Below are 16,009 nucleotides of genomic sequence, written 5' to 3'. Positions count from 1 at the left end.
CACAGTAGGCGAAGACTGTCTCGGCGTTTCGACTTATTTTGCTATTACAGACTAGAAAACTGTTATAGCGTTTTTGAATTTTGTGCCACAGTAGGCAAAGACTGTCCTGGCGGTTGGATATGGTGCCACAGCGGGATCAGGCTGTCTCGGCGTTTAGATATAGGATTTTTGATTTTTGTTGTTTTATTTGGTGTTTTTAATTGTTTTTGGTTTCGTTTGGTAGTCTCCCTATTAGTCATTGGGGCGGTCTGTGCGTTCTCGAAGATTTTCGCATTTCGAACACGTCGCAAGAATACCGACAATACCCCCTCTAGCACCTTAACGAGAGGGCTGCACACATTAGAGGTGGCGTAAATCGGTTTCTCGCGACGTGTTACCCCTATATCTGATAGAAAATTGACGAGTTTTGATGAAAGATTTCTGCTTAAAAGTTGGTGTGTGTATAATAGTTTATTAACTATAATAAAAAACTATAATAACGTGTTGATGTAGATGTAGTAGTAGGGCGTTAGCGACTTACTTAGGTTAGTGACTCACTTGTGAACCACGTTATTAAAAATATATTTTAGTAAAAAAAACTTATAAAAGTCTAAAGTAACTTCATACTAAAAAAAGTAAAAACTAAAAGTATTTTGGATAAAGTAAATAAAATCTTATAAAATATATTGTAAATGTATTATAAATATGTTATAAAAGTATTTTAAATATATTTTAAATGTAATTTAGTATATAGTATCAGGTTTAGCTTGATATAGTTAGCGCAGATTATATTAGGTATAGTAGGTCGCCTATAGTAACGCGCTAAAATCCCATGGTCGGGTGACATGCCGACACGGCCGCCACACTCGCACGCCACGCCTAATCTTTTCCCAGCCCATCTCCGATCCTCTGCACTTGCTCGCACTCGCACTCGTGACAACTTCGCCCCCCGGCCGGGCGGACGGCTCCTATCAGCAGCTCATCACACGCGGCTAAGCTTTGCCCAGACGCCTTGTCCATGATAAGAGCCGACAAGACTGGGCCGTCGCAGCTAACCGACATGGGGCAGCTCCTTTGCTCCCACCAGCACCGGCCCTGCAACGGCTTTTTTTTTTCGCCCACACTGACGCGGCGACAGCCGAGTGTGCGGTGGGTACAAGAGAGAAACATGTCGCCGCGTGTGGCACGCCAGGGCTGAAGCATCCTCTTCCGTTTCCCTTTGCCCTTCTCCCCCTCCCCTCCCCCTCCCCCTCCCCCTCGCCTACCCCGCCCATCCTCTGTCCTCGTCGCCATGTACACGGAAAAGGCCCCGGACCAGACGAGCAGCGCCTCATCCGACAATGGCGTCGGCTACAACATGTCCGCCGCACGCGAGACGGGCTTGCTGGGAAAGCTGCGTGCATTCGAGGCCCGCCTGGACGCCAAGCTGGGCATCGAGTCCGAGGCCATCAACAGAAAGCTGCCAGAGGAAAAGGGTCACGTGCCCTGGCACCACCAGCTAAGCATGTTCTTCCTCTGGGCCTCGGGAACCATGAATACGTCATGTTTTGCGACGGGGTTTTTGGGTCATGAATTCGGCTTGTGTAAGACGCATGCTCGGCAGCAATCACTACCACATTGCTAATTTTTGGCCTTTTTTCAGCGCTCCGCCAGTCCATTGTCATCACCATCTTTGCGTCGATCCTGGGTGGCGCCGCGACTGGCTTTGCGGCGACGTTTGGAGCCCCCACGGGCCTGCGCCAGATATCCGTTTCGCGCTATGCCTTTGGGTGGTGGCCGAACAAGGTCATCGCTGCGCTCAACACCATTGTGCAGATTGGCTGGGCCGCCGTCGCATGCATCACGGGTGGCCTCGCTCTGACTGCCGTTGCAGATGGCCACATTTCACTCATTGTCGGCATCGTCATCCTCGCCGTCGTGGCAACGCTCATTTCCTTTATTGGCCTACGCGCCATCTTGGTCTACGAGCGCTATGCATGGTTCGTCTTCTTCATCATCTTCATCATCTTCTTCGCCGAAACCGCAAAGTACACGGATAACAGCAGTGCGACGTCGGTGAAGGGCGCCGATCTCAGCGGCCAAGTCCTCAGCTTGATTGCCATTGTATACGGCAGCTCGGCCTCGTGGCAGACCATGGCATCCGATTACTACGTCCACTACCCCGTCAATGTCAACCGGTGGAAGGTCTTCCTCATGACGACGTTTGGCATTGCCATTCCGACGTCCATCGGCATGCTCGCTGGCTGCGTCGTCTCCTTTGGCATGAACAACCGCCCAGACTGGAAAGACGTCTATGAAAACCAAGGCCTCGGTTTCCTCATCCAGACCATGCTGTACCCACGTGGTTTTGCCAAGCTCATTCTCACGCTGCTCGTGCTCTCCGGCATCAACGTCAACGTCATTTCCATTTACAGCGCCGCCATATCCTGCCAGCAGTTCTCCCGCCCGTTTGCGCGCGTCCCCCGCTTCATCTGGGTCTTACTCTGCTTCGCCGCCATCCTCGGCCTTGCCATTGGCGGCAGAGAAAAGCTCAGCGTTTACCTGCAGAATTTCCTGTCGCTGCTCGGATACTGGTCCACACAGTACTTTATCATTCTCTTCAGCGAACACGTCATTTTCCGCAAAATGAACTTTGACAATTACGACCTCGATGCGTGGAACGATCCCGCTCGTCTTCCCGTTGGCATTGCGGCTGCTCTTGCCTTTTCAATCGGCATCGTTGCATGGATCATGGGCATGGTTGAAACTTGGTATGTTGGTCCGCTCGGCAAGCTGATTGGCTCGGGCGGTGGAGATGTCGCGAATGAATTTACCCTTGTAGTCACGGGCTTGGTTTATATCCCCGCGCGCTTTGTCGAGAAGCGCATCATCGGACGGTAAGATGGGCGAGTAAACGGGTTGTAGGGAGTTGATTTATGATTACGTAGTGAATTCGTGATTGATCATTATTACCATCTTGATAGGAGCAAGCGAGTGGGTGAATACCAATGCAAAAGTTGAATATAGATTGGTAGGCATAGTCACTGGCTTCGTGCAGAATAGTAGTATAAAACCCCACCCCAACACCAAATAGCGTAACATTGAGTGGTCGCAAGAACCTGGCAGTGCTCTATCACGTACTCTTTCTTGTTAAGAAGAAAATCCTGTATCAAATAAAGTAATCTAGGTGCGCAGCAGTACTGTAGGCAGCCAGCGAAGCAACAGCTTTGTCTTGATAGAGCAATCTTTATCCCACTATCTCTGTCCCCCAAAGAGCCCTTCATACATACAAGGCTACCATTTCCCTAAACCCATATTACTCGTGTCTATCTTGGCATACTACCGCGCCATACATGTACAGCGTGCTACTTTACATAAGCTGCATGGACTTTAATTCAATTGTAACTTTGTTATCCGCGGAAACTGCGATATAGCTAGTTATTGCCTTGGCTGCAGGGGTGTGCACGAACTACCTATGAAGCATGGCTGTGATACATGGTTGGGTTTACTTGATTTGCCTCGCTACAATATGTAGATGGGTGTAGATGATAAGGTGTGAGTTTTTCCATAGTTGTGCTGTTGTATTTATACAGGCTTTGTTGTGTTTATGCGTTGATTTGTGGTATAAGTCTTGCGCACTATATGTATTCCAAGTCTAGCACTCCTACTCCAAGCCTAGACCCGCCTCTTATCACACCCTCTACATGCAAATATAGAGGCTTCCTGCAGCAGACACATGTATCTCATGACACACACGCTGCACGGACCAATCCCAAGTCTCATGTAAATAGTACCAACTAAACAAATAAATAAAGTAACTGCTCAAATCTGTCGATGTAGTATCAGACGTGACGCCCTTGCTCCTTTGCGCAAAAATTCAAAAAAAAATCATAAATAAAGTAACTTGGAAAATGCATTCATATATAACTGCACTGGGACTGAATACTGACAGCTTTTTCCTTGTCCATCTTATTTGTAGCCTCAAAAATATGTTGACTGATATATCGCCTTGCAGGTCTACGATAGGGTATGCGAGGAGGGATGGGGGAGCCCGCGGAAAGTTGTATTGTTGCAAAAAAAAAAGAAAAAAAAGAAAAAAAGCATATTGACGAAAGGATGTGGATAAATGGCTATTTTTGGAGTGCATGATCTGTGGGAATACTACATGGCTTGTCATTGAAGAGCAGTCATTCTATCAATGGGGTTTGAAACTTTTTTTTCCCTGCGTTATGTTGAGATGCTTGACAATAAAGCCCTTTTTCTTTTTCGTATTTATGTTACTCCTGCTCACGTGCAAAAACTAATTGTCTGGTTTTAAAATCACTGTGTAGATCTTGTCAAATGAGCACTGGTGAAATTGGCAATATCCTCTGTATAGTATGTAGTGGCACTCCATATCGTACAGTGGTATGCATGATCAGCCAGTCATGTAGTATATTTGAGCAAGTCCCGTCCAAACGCGCCGCGGTGTGTTTCCACCGGCTTGGTTTGATTTCAGGTTTTATAGAGATCGCCAAGGTAAGCGTGAATACATGTTTGTTTCACTCTAGTGTCACACAGTGCCTCACTCGTCGCCAAACTTCAAAACACTTGACTTCTAACTTTCTCAACATGTCCAAGAACTCGGCTTACTTCTCGAGTGTTTTCATATTCTCTCCTAAAAGCATGTGAAATAAGCATTTCTACTCACTAAATATTGCGAAAGCTTTCGACATGACATGATGTGGATTTTAGAAGCCAACCACTCTACCTATCCTCTCTAATATAGTCCAGATGCTTCTCTGACTTGTTCTTTTCCTCTTTTCTCCTTTCTCTACAGAACATTTCAATCATATCCCCCTACCAAGACCACCTGCTCCCACAAACACAGTAAGCAATACTTGCAAATGCGTAGACGCAACGACTAGGTATGTTAAAGATTGCTACCTGAAAAAAGTTGCTTTTCACAATTTTAAACACTCTGGAAGTGGAGGGCTTCTCAACAGCCCGCTCTACCCGTCCTTTTGTCGTGTTTATTCGTTGCATCCTGTGGGTGGCACAGCAGGACTTGAACAATAGTCTTGCGTCATGATATGTAGTTGGGCACACTAGTTTTGGATCAGGCAGATACATTTAATGAAGATAAAGTAACGAATGGATTGACGTGTGTTACGCAAGATGAATTGCACAGTCCAAAATGGACAGCGGACGAGTAACTGAAGCATTTACGTATTTAATTCTGCTACTCTACGCCACGCAATTCTTTACTTGTTCAAAGCATATACACAGGGGTTATTCTTTCCAAGGTCTCCTAGAGTGAAGAACGAAATCAACTTGAAAGACGCATCTTTGCCCTTTATCCACAGTACTTATAACCTTCGATACCGCAATACTGATTAGTTGTTGATATCAAGAACAGACGCATAGTTGCCCGAGCGACACGCCATTATCCTACAGCGTGATCCACATCTCTGACTCAACCGCATATTGATCTTGAAATCAGACTGGCTGCGCCATGCTCACGGAAATGCTGCAGTGTCATCAGCAGGACCTGGAATTTTAGACTTTGTAATCCCACGCCTTATTATGGGTGTATGGCGGAGTTAGCCAACCAATGAAGCCGTGAACATGCTTCTCTAAGCCTAATGCGATATTGCGGTTTGTCCTGGCCCGGTGGACCGACGTGGTTTGCTGAAATCGAACAATTGTCTTTGCAATGTCACAATGCAAATATCCTGTATGGAACCAGATGGGAAATACATACACGGACAACTCAAGCGCAAGACGAGGAACAACTTGATCGTATACTCTACAATGCAATGTTGAAAACGGATTTCCAAACCGTGCTGTCCCTGGTGTCGTTCGGTAGCGGCACGTCCCGCAGTGGGGTGCGGGACGGCCCTCGGAATCCTCATGACTCTGACTTGGCACCAATTGAGCACTTTGCTCTGCAGTTAATATACGGATCTTGGAGCGTCTTTAAAATGTAGAATAACATTCATCGCGACTATGTACATGGTAGCACTTGGAGGAAGCTTAATGGACAAGAGACGCGCACAGTATTAAGCACTCCAACATATGAATAAACTAAAATGTTGCATTTTTTATCCTGTATCATGAATAGAGGAGTGAGTTTCTACCACATCACTCAACTCAAGCGTTGCTTATGCATCACGCTGTTTGTATGTACACAGTGCCGTGAATCCAGTACTCGAAACCTTTCCTTGGCTCAAAATCTTCCGTGAATCTTCAAAGGGTATTAAGCAGTCATTACTCTTGAGCTTCTTTTTTTTTTCTAGTGCCTCAGCCGGACGTGTGCTCTTTCTCACATCCTCTGCGGTGTATACCTCCTTTCTTGAGGGGTGCTTTTTGCTACCTCATTGGCCTCGCAGTGGTAATGATTCGTGGCATGCGGACCCGATCGTAACGGTAACTGTGTACTGAGATAGTTTTAGGAATGGCTCAGTCTTCGCCAAACACAATGAAGCTCGCCTCATCCTCAATCTCCCAATATGTGCAGCTGCCTTCACTGTCTTCGTCGCTGTATTCATCGTCATCGTCGTCAGATTCGACATCTTCCCAGTCGCTATCACCGTCATCTTCCTCAATCTCATCGGTTGTGTCAAAAACCTGCAATGATTCGAGGATCTCGCTGATTGGCTCTTCTGCATCAGCAATGTGAACAGTCTTTGTGTGCGAGTAATCCTCTGAATCCTCAGAGATGATTTCTTCTTCGTGGTCTTCAGGTTCTGTGACAGTGTATTTCCCAGGTTCGTAGCGCGGCGATCTTCGGTGAAAGTATGGGTTGGGTCTTCCGGGCTCGAAATCCGTGTCTTCAGTGAATGCGACTGCTGAATCTCTTTTGGGCCGCGGTGGATCATCCACACGCCCTGTCGTCTCAGCCCAGTACAGATCCAGCGCCTTGGAAGCCGTTTGCACATTTTCGTAGCGCTTCTCTGGGTGTCGCACCGACCATCGAGCCTCTTTTTCGGCTAGGTCTTCGATCATTGAGAGTTCCTTGAGTGCGCCAATCTTGCCTTTACACCATGCATTGTACACGGTGTCCTGGTGCTCGGAGCTGGTCAGAGTGCATGACGGTGCGCGTCCGCCGGCACTTTCGAGGGCTTGCGAGAGAACATTCATGTACTTGACATGTATGTCAATGGTACACACCGGGCAACGTGATTGTAGTTGACCCGCAGCTGTTGGGTGCATCGTGTGTTGGCAGATTGGTGCGACGGGCGAATTTGACGTAGATGCCTTGGTCTTTGAGCTGGGCGGTGCAATGTGGCCAGAAATATCGTCAAAGATATCGGAGAAGTAGCCTGAGTCTTGTCGCTTCAACCACTGTTGAAAGTCTTCGTACTCGCCAGCTGTAGGGATGAAGCCTTGTTCATTTGGCCTGACATTTGCATGCAAGCATTGCCAGCGCTTGTAGAGTTTGAGTTCGCGCGGCGACAGAATGACGCTCGCAGGGATTTTGGTGTGGGCCATGGTCGCTGTGTGTGACGTCGGCGTGGTTATGAAGGGTGTGGAGTTTCTGAGATGGATTGCTCCTGTACAAAGATATTGGGAGCAGCCGTGTTTCCGTTGGGAGGAGGGCTGTCTTCACAATACGCTGTCGTGAAAGAGTTATGGAAAGGGCAAACTACGTCACGCTGTACAGCAACCACGGTTCGGGGGACTGTTTGCGCCAAATGAAGGCGTTGGTGCCAGGAGACGTGTGCGCAGAAATAGAAGAGCGCAGAAAGGGTTTCGACAAGCGCGGATTGGTTTGTGGGGCGACCAATGTAGTCGCGGCTTTTTGTGCGTACGCGGTGAAAGGGGCAAAGGTGAAGGCTCCCTCGGAGTGCCGGGTATGTGTCGCTACCAAGCAAATGTGCGTCGGATGGGACCGGTGCAACGGTCCAGACCAAGACGGATCCTAGTCTTGACCGGAAAGTTTTTTTTTGTTTTTTTTTTTCCAAAGGCTCTAGGGGTAGAGATGTCCGGTATGCAGACGTCGCGTTCAGACGCGACGAACAGTGTTGACAAGGTAGCCCAACTTCGCGATCTTAGGGAGACTGGAGTGCCAGAAAGAAGCCATGGTTGTGGGGGAGTCGAAATACATTGCCTGGTCCGGGTGGATATGGGTGGAATGTTCGCGAGATCTCACGCGGGGTTCTGCCGTGCACTTTGGGCCGGCGTCGGTCGCGGATGTGGGGGGAGGGCGGGCAGCGACGAGCGCGGGGCAGATGTCTCTGCGTGGTGGTATATGGATGGGTCGAGGCGCGCAGGCGTGTGGATATCGCGTCACCGGAGAGCGCGAAGGAGGCTCGCGTCTTCAGTGCTGGGGGAGAGGAAGGGTGTAGGTGAGAGAGTCTGCAAAAGGGAGCAAGCAGTGGGCTGAACGGGGCTTACCGGGGCATTTGATGGTGCGGGCCCCTGTGCGTCATGCCCCTGACTCATTGGTGAGCGCCTGTGGCGGTGCTGCGCCAAGACATGGCGGTGCCCGACTTCGCCTCCCCCGTGACCCGGGTCATGTGACGTCCCGGCTACGTCACTGCCTCAGCCCTGCTTCGTCCGCACACATCTCATGACCTACGCAACAGGCTGTCGTACGCTGTGCTCTGCTGTTTGCACCGCTGACGCTCTGACAGCGTCCTGCTGCACCATGTCTTAATGCTTACTTACGTGCATACAGGACACGAGCCCCGAGTGGCCTGATGGCCCGGCGCGGTAATTACACCGACAGCCAGAGCACTCGACATCCAGGACACCCTCACTGACCTCGGGCTGAGATGCCAAACTTGGAAAATGGCAGTCCAGCTTTCTTCATGACCTCCGTCGTGTCGCCTGCTCCAGATCCGTCGTGTCGCTAGCCTTGTCCTCAGAAACGTACAAATCCTGGACAAGCAGCATACGACTCGGTTTCAATCATTGTCCGAGTACCCGAACAGCGTCACGACAGACGGGCCTGGCTATGCTCTGGTTTGTTGCTTGCATGGAGAAAGAGTATACGCGAAAATAGTAGCAGCGCAGCGTGGCTGAGACACGACACGAATCACTGCACCATCCCACCCATGTCGAGTTACTTGCGAACATACGCATCATTGCCGACTACTAATATCAACTCTTTAACTGAGCTTGCTATGCAAAGACACTTCAGCTACGCCACTGACTCTGTCCTTGTAGGAAAACTTCGTCATTGGTGTCATTCGGCTGCATATTGCTTTTTCAAAGAGGTGGGGTAATGGGGGCCGAGACAATCACCACAGACGCTGATTTGAGCTTGCGTGTGTGTCCCAGCATACATCCATCCCGGCTTAGCATGTGACGGACTTTCTCGTCACAGAGCTATCGGGATCGGGTTTGTAGCGGTGCGCTCGGCCATGGACCCTCTAACGATAGGCCTAAGTAGCTATCGCAGGGTTGTCGGAGTACTACCTATAGCACCTTTCCCCACTACTTTGCTCTCTCTTAGTGAGATACAGACGCTACAGTCAAGTCTTGTCTTTCAGCTGGCGCCCGACCAACGGGGCTGGTAGGAGGAGCAGTGCATGTAGCGGGAATGGATCCAAGGAACCACAGCCACCTAAGATTAGTTCCGTCCTCAGCCCCAACAGTGCCCCACGGCTGAGCTCTGACATTTTTTGCACTGCATAGCACTGTCACTTCTGTGAGAGTCTGCTCTCCGCTCACAATGCAGAAACACCGAGGTATCAATTCATGTCGCTCGGGAACAAAACAAGAAGACGAATTCCTCTCCTACTATCCGGTAGAAGCTGTAGTGCTAACAACCTGTCATTCCACCGGCTGGATGTATCGCGTATTTAGGGCCCATTCTTTGCCAGTCTAGGATCCCTCGAGATGTACAGTTAGTGAGCAACAAATGACAGCTACCATGGCCAGACCCAAACGCAAGCATAGTTTGCTATCTAAGGCCTGACAGAGCCTGGTTGGCCGTTCGATTGCTACACACTAACTGTCGTTGCTAAACAACGTGCCATCGCGAAGTGTGGCTGCATATGCGTAATCTAGATGCTTTGGGCATCCTTGGTATGCATGCTACTGTGCCCTGCCTCTATGCCCCATGTTTTCTGATTCGGGAGCTGAATGATGGCGTAGCTTCATTCGGTATATCTGTGCTCGATAGGATCTCAAGCATCTCGTTCTCATCGCAAGATCAAAATCTGGCCCGCTCTGCTTGCTTCTGATTTCTGTTGTGCCAGTCAAAATGGAACATCGTGAAGAGTGCCGCGACGACTTGAGCAGTTGTCGAAGCTGCACTGACAGCCAATTGGACCCTCCACCACCTCGGTTTCAAGAGCGTAATCAGATCTACACAGCCCCGGTCACGTCGCAAATAACTTCCAGCCCAGACTCACTTCCACTTCCGTCACCTCCACTGCCATACAATCAAGAGAATCCTCTGAATCCCCTCCCACCCAATCATGAAGATGCTAAAAAAGGGTACGTAAGCTGCTGAGTGAGTCTTTAATTATTCAAGTCCCAGCCTCTGCTTGGATATCATTGCTGTTGTCATCTTGAAATCACCTAATCCTGGTACAGGTGCTCGACTGAGAAAGAAGGAAGTCCCATACGCTTCAGACGTGCCCATTGTTGAAGCAACACCTGACTCCTCAGGGCTTCAAGTAGTACCGGGCCAATTTACGCAGGGTCCTCATGAGATTCGATCAATGTCTCTTTCCTCACACGGCGAAACTGTAGTTGCCTCTCCGCACACCAGGCCCTATGGGTTCAAGGAGCACGTTGATTCATACGATGGACGCGAGACTGCTCCTCCATTAACAGCGCTCCAGAAGGAGGACAGAAAATGCGGAATGAATAAGCGGAGGTTTTTTATCCTCATCGCCTGTATCATTATTGCGATCATCAGTCTTGCTTTGGGGCTTGGTCTAGGCTTGGGTTTGTCCAACGACTCGTATGTTTTCTTGCCATTATTGCTCATTCCTCCCTCCGAACTTCACTAACTGTCTATAGAAATAATGACAAGGCTAACTCGTTCTGTCAAGACAACACCGAGTTGTGTGTTGGCGGTGCCATTAGCCCTGCCTACGTTTCCAAAAAAGGTGCTTTCAACGGCAGTGGCATCGCGCTTGCTGGTGAATCATGGAACAAGAATCAGCGCAGAATCTTCACATTGTTTTTCCAACATCACACAGGTGAAATTAGGTACATGCAATTTGGTAATGATCAGCAGTGGATCGGTGGCACCAAGAGTCAGATTGCTGCCACAGATGCAAAAGATGCATCGCCAATATCTGCTGTATCTTATTACATCAACTCAACTGCATACGTAAGTCAAGCGACTGAATACTGCCCATGCATCTAGCTAACCACACCAAGGTCCATGTTTTCTACATTGACCGCAACAACACGGTCAAACAAGCAACTCATAACAACGACACCGACATGTGGGAGAAGGGTGCAATCAACGACCTCAACCTCAAGGCATTCGATTCCCCATCCGTAGGCCTCCAAGCTTGCTGGGCAGGCGACTACTACGGTGACGACAAGTATACCGGGCTCTCGACTCCCTCTGACCTCAACACCACCAATACTACCAAACCATCTGACAGCCCAAAGGGCATGAACATCTGGTTCGCAACCGACGTCAACACATTCCAGCAATACTCGTGGCGTGCCGGATCCAACAACAACAAATGGAAGAAAGAAGAGGCGTGGAAAAACCTCAACGGCCGCTCCGGCGTAGCCTGCTTCAGCTGGAAGCCAAACTCAACCGACACATACGCCATGATGAACACGCCATCCAACACGGTGCAATTCTACTGGAAAGACACAAACCCCAAGCTGAACTCAACAAAAGACCACCCTATAAACCAGTGGACAAAAGCCGCATCCGCCGACATCGCAAACGTCCATCCCATCACGTCCCTAGGCTACACAAAGTACTTCTACGCCCAGATGCGCGACCGCACCATCAAGGGGTTCAACATCAACTATGCTGCGGAAAACACAACCTTCAATGAACACGACTCATTCTTCGTTTCTGATCCAGCGGGACCGGTAAAAGCCCTCGGCGGCACGCATTTGACGGTTACAAAGTACACGCAGCAGCGTGACGGCAAGGAATTCAACTATTTGTACGTGTTTTGCCAGACCAAAGGCGATGATATTATGGCGTTTGTGAGGGATGAGACGCAGGGACAGTGGTCGGCTGCGCCGTTGAATATCCTTAATGACTGATCGTGCTGGTCACGGGATTGTCGTGTGCATTTAAGCAGATTGTATATGCTTGCGCGGTAGACATGTCTTTCGCTTCGTTTCGTTATTTTTCGTTATTTGGTTCTTTACCTGCAAAGCGTCTACCGGCCATTAGATTTCACTCGCTAGAAGATCCCGTCACTCGACACAAAAGCGTTTTACTCAACGCCACAGGACACATCCTGACATTGTATACAATGCAAATGTACATTACTTTTCAAATGTCACTACGTACGCGCGCTACATATGCCAATGCAATGTTATCAAGTACAGTCTTATCAAGTACAACCTCCCCCACTCTAGCTTTTATCCTTCCAAGCGCCCACTTGATATTTAGTTGTAGGCAGTTTTCCTGGAAGGCAGTTGTGTAAGCGACAGAGCCATATACAGCTAGTTCTAGAAGAGAAGAAGGCAAAAATGACGAGTTCTGTTCCATTAATCCTTGAGCCGCGTACCTGCTATATCCTCTTGGGCGTCTTTGACGAGGAAGCTGCGCAACGATGATTAGACATGACGTTTGTATGGGCAGTGTGCAGAAACTCACTTGTACCACCAGACGGTGGGTACGACGGTGCCGAGATGCCACAAGCTATGGGCATCAATCATGCCCTTCCAAGGCGGGAAATCCAGCAACTCGAGGCTCATGGCCATGATGATCCAGGCCACGCAGAGACCCGGCCAAACCGCCCAGGTGCGCCCAATCTTCTTGTACTGGACGTAGCTGAAGCCGCTCCAGAGGATGTTGGACACAATGCCGACAGCCACGTTGGCCGCCATGTTGTACGTGTAGTCCCATGACCACAGCGAAAGATACAAGACATGCAGCGTGTACAGCGTGATGCACAGGCCGGTCCACAGTCTCAGCAAGCTCTGCTTGCGCGGCTCATTGTGATCGAGTCGGAAGACGCGAATGGGCGCATAGTACATGCCATACAGCACGTTTGCGCCGGCGCCAAAGTAATCCAGCTTCTCCGTGAGGCCAAAGTCTCTGGTGTGGAAGACCATGCTAAACGTCCAGCTCGCGAGCCCCACGTATCCAAACCACAGGTAGTATTTGCGCAGCGGGTACGACGCGGGGATCTTTTCGCGCAGCTGCGACATGCCCCAGTCGTGCGCGAGGTAGTTGAACAGCGAGAAGATGACGCTGAAGGGCTCCTGCATGCCCATGAAGCGGTAGAAGGGCCATTTGCCGTGGAACTGGTATATCGGCTGCATATACGGCGGATCGCGCGCGAGCCGCTGGTTCGTAATGACGTGCTGGCATGTGTAGTCGCATTCCGAGGGACAGTCCCAGAGCAGGAGCCGGCGGTGCAAGGCTGGAGTCGACGGTCAGTTGGGTTGGCGGCCTTCAGGGGAGAGACACGTACGGATTGGTGTAGCGCTTTCACCACAATTCGCTTTTTCGCAGACCTGCGTTCCCCATTGTCAGTAATGTTTTCTGCAGCTCAACGTTTCTCTGTAAAAGCAGCCAAGGCGTACCTGCACGCACTCCTTGAAGTCAGGCAACCTGTCCCCCAAAGAGGCTTGAGCCACGCCACACAGGACGGCAACGACGGCAATGGTTTGCCATGCGGACGCTTTTCGGACCTTCATAGTTCACCGTTGCGAGACTATGCGAGCGTCGTTTGTTGGGTGGTACTGTCGCGTGTACGGGTGTTGCGCCAGCGTGAATCGACAGCGCCTTGGCGAGTGGGTGTTGATCAACACCGTGCTCACCCAGCTAGTCGTGAAATGGCAGCCAGGCATGATATAATTAGCATCTTGAGTTTTATCCCGCATATCCTAGGGTATTTCGCCAGCCAAGGCCAGCATTCGCGCTTGCTGGAATCGTCTAGCCCGACAAGCCACCGTGGTCTCGGAGACCTGTAGTCCCATCTACACGCCATCTATCAAGACACCCTATATAATTGTGCTGCAGAGACAGCTAGCCATCATCGGGCGTATAGCTCAGTGGTAGAGCGCCCGCTTTGCATGTTCTTTGCAAGATTGCGGGAGGTCTGGATTTCGATCATCCATCCGTCCACAGCTGAGTTGAGTCGTTAGACTTGTATTTTTTGTCCCACAACGTCCTCACAGAACTTTGCTTCATACAACATGTTCTTGCCAGCGTATATCTTTCTAGTCCCGTCCGATCTTTTTTAATGTATTTTTCTTAAGTCGTTCCCTTGGTTTGCTGCTTATAGTGTAAAGAATCATTACACAGCGGCGTAACGTCCTCTGGTCCTGGGTCATCCGTTATAGACCATATGACTTTTTTTTTCTATGATTCAAATACTATCTCCCAATTCCTCCTTCTATCAACAAATCCTTTACTTTACTCTCTTAGATTGCCTACTAATTTCTTGGCATCTTTTTCAACGCATATTGCACCTCTTTGACTAGATTGATCTACATTGTATTATATACATAAATAATATGCAGGTTGCAAGTAATCTTGATGTGGTAACGCATGACTTTTACAATATGGTAGGTTATATGCCGAATTTCAATTGAAAAAGTTACTATAATTGTGTGTATCTTGATGTACTACTTACCTCTGCTAAGATTTCATCTCTACTCCTCCCCTCCCTCCTATCTCGTTGATATTTTACATAGTATTTTTTAGAGCTGTAGAATTTATTATTGATATTACACGTAGAATACCGGAGCGAGAGAAGAGAAGAAACCTGCAAGTTATGTTAATTTCACAATAAAATGATGTGTACAAATATACATACATTAGCTGACACCTTGTGCGTCTTCCTAGACATATATCTTGCATTCCCTTCCTTTACCTTATTTCCATACCGCACCAAAACACAGCTAACTACTCTCCTATCTATCTCACTTACACTGCTGTTCTAAAACCCATATACAATAATTGGACCAGCTATGTAGCACCTTCTATTTTTATTCTAGATGCCCGCCTAAAACGCTGGTTGGTGGGGATGTGCTGTAAGTAGGTAGGTAGGTAGGTATGTAGGTAGGTAAAGAGAGAGAGGAGGGGGGCGGAGGGACAATGAATGAGGGATAGATGATTGGGATGATTTGGGATCAATAGGATGGGTGAATGTATGCATGATGCAGGTTGAAATGGAAAACAAAAATAAATGAATGAATCAATGAATATATAACAGAATATATTTTCCAAGTATACGTGTTGTTGTTGTTGGGGAGGGTGGGGAAGGGTTAGTAATATGTGTGCATGTGAGAGATTCAGTATATATATATGTATTCGATGTTATTAAGAAAGATGAGATTGTAAAAGAACAGCATATAATAAATAGCATGTGGGACAAGACAAGAGAAGAGAAGAGAAGAGAAGAGAAGTAAGTGTGGAGTGAAGTTAGTAATCTATGATGCAGAAACGTGGTATATGCGACTAAATTCTTTTTTGTCTTTGTCTAGGTATTTCTTTCTTTTTTTTCTTTTTTTTAAATTCATCTTGATTTATTCGCTTTCTTTTAGGGACGCGTTTTGTGGTCTGCCGTCTGTGGTCGGTGGTCTGTAGTCTGTGGAGGGGGGGTTGGTTTTGGAGTTGAGAGAGAGAGAGAGAGAGAGAAAGTGTGGGGGTACTTACTTGGGTAGAGAACGAGAACCAGAACGAGAACGAGAGCGAGAGCGAGAGGGAAAAAAGGGGGGAGAAGAAGAAGAAGAAGAAGGGGAAAAGGGCAACTCATATAAAATCATGTTGGACCTAGATGAATATTCTCATGATACGGATACCCTGGAATGAATATTCTAGTGATAGGAAAAGGTGGGGAGCCCTCGTGCTTCGTTTGCATTTCGGTTCCGGGGTTTGGTGAGATATTCATTGGATGGAGAATAATTGTCTGAAATTTGTAATATAGATATAGGTAGGCAG

At 48.5% G+C, this 16,009-nt stretch overlaps 5 protein-coding genes across 5 annotated transcripts; 3 read left to right on the top strand and 2 right to left on the bottom strand.

Annotated features, from left to right (window-relative positions):
• Positions 1 to 1,270: 1,270 nt before the first annotated feature.
• On the top strand, positions 1,271 to 3,027 carry SETTUDRAFT_173603 (uncharacterized protein; the record flags this gene model as incomplete). The annotated part of the gene is made up of 2 exons (XM_008031789.1): positions 1,271 to 1,562; positions 1,622 to 3,027. 2 exons carry the CDS (start codon positions 1,271 to 1,273, stop codon positions 2,857 to 2,859), a joined length of 1,530 nt encoding a protein of 509 aa, XP_008029980.1. The 3' UTR covers positions 2,860 to 3,027.
• Positions 3,028 to 6,399: 3,372 nt separating this feature from the next.
• On the bottom strand, positions 6,400 to 7,431 carry SETTUDRAFT_96662 (uncharacterized protein; the record flags this gene model as incomplete). Its single annotated transcript, XM_008031788.1, has 1 exon — positions 6,400 to 7,431. One exon carries the CDS (start codon positions 7,429 to 7,431, stop codon positions 6,400 to 6,402), a length of 1,032 nt encoding a protein of 343 aa, XP_008029979.1.
• A 1,446-nt stretch (positions 7,432 to 8,877) lies between these two features.
• SETTUDRAFT_165351 (uncharacterized protein) lies at positions 8,878 to 9,495 on the top strand. Its single transcript, XM_008031787.1, has one exon. The coding sequence runs from the start codon at positions 9,000 to 9,002 to the stop codon at positions 9,168 to 9,170; it is 171 nt and encodes a 56-aa protein (XP_008029978.1). The 5' UTR covers positions 8,878 to 8,999; the 3' UTR covers positions 9,171 to 9,495.
• Positions 9,496 to 10,370: 875 nt separating this feature from the next.
• SETTUDRAFT_156658 (uncharacterized protein) lies at positions 10,371 to 12,147 on the top strand (the record flags this gene model as incomplete). Its single annotated transcript, XM_008031786.1, has 4 exons — positions 10,371 to 10,389; positions 10,489 to 10,861; positions 10,921 to 11,236; positions 11,287 to 12,147. The coding sequence occupies 4 exons, from the start codon at positions 10,371 to 10,373 to the stop codon at positions 12,145 to 12,147; spliced, it is 1,569 nt and encodes a 522-aa protein (XP_008029977.1).
• Positions 12,148 to 12,600: 453 nt separating this feature from the next.
• SETTUDRAFT_96058 (uncharacterized protein) lies at positions 12,601 to 13,758 on the bottom strand (the record flags this gene model as incomplete). Its single annotated transcript, XM_008031785.1, has 4 exons — positions 12,601 to 12,655; positions 12,710 to 13,481; positions 13,533 to 13,575; positions 13,645 to 13,758. 4 exons carry the CDS (start codon positions 13,756 to 13,758, stop codon positions 12,601 to 12,603), a joined length of 984 nt encoding a protein of 327 aa, XP_008029976.1.
• Positions 13,759 to 16,009: the final 2,251 nt, after the last annotated feature.

This window comes from Exserohilum turcica, assembly GCF_000359705.1.
Source record: "Exserohilum turcica Et28A unplaced genomic scaffold SETTUscaffold_6, whole genome shotgun sequence".
Classification (NCBI taxonomy): Eukaryota; Fungi; Ascomycota; class Dothideomycetes; order Pleosporales; family Pleosporaceae; genus Exserohilum; species Exserohilum turcicum.
This window is presented reverse-complemented; position numbering and strand designations above follow the sequence as displayed.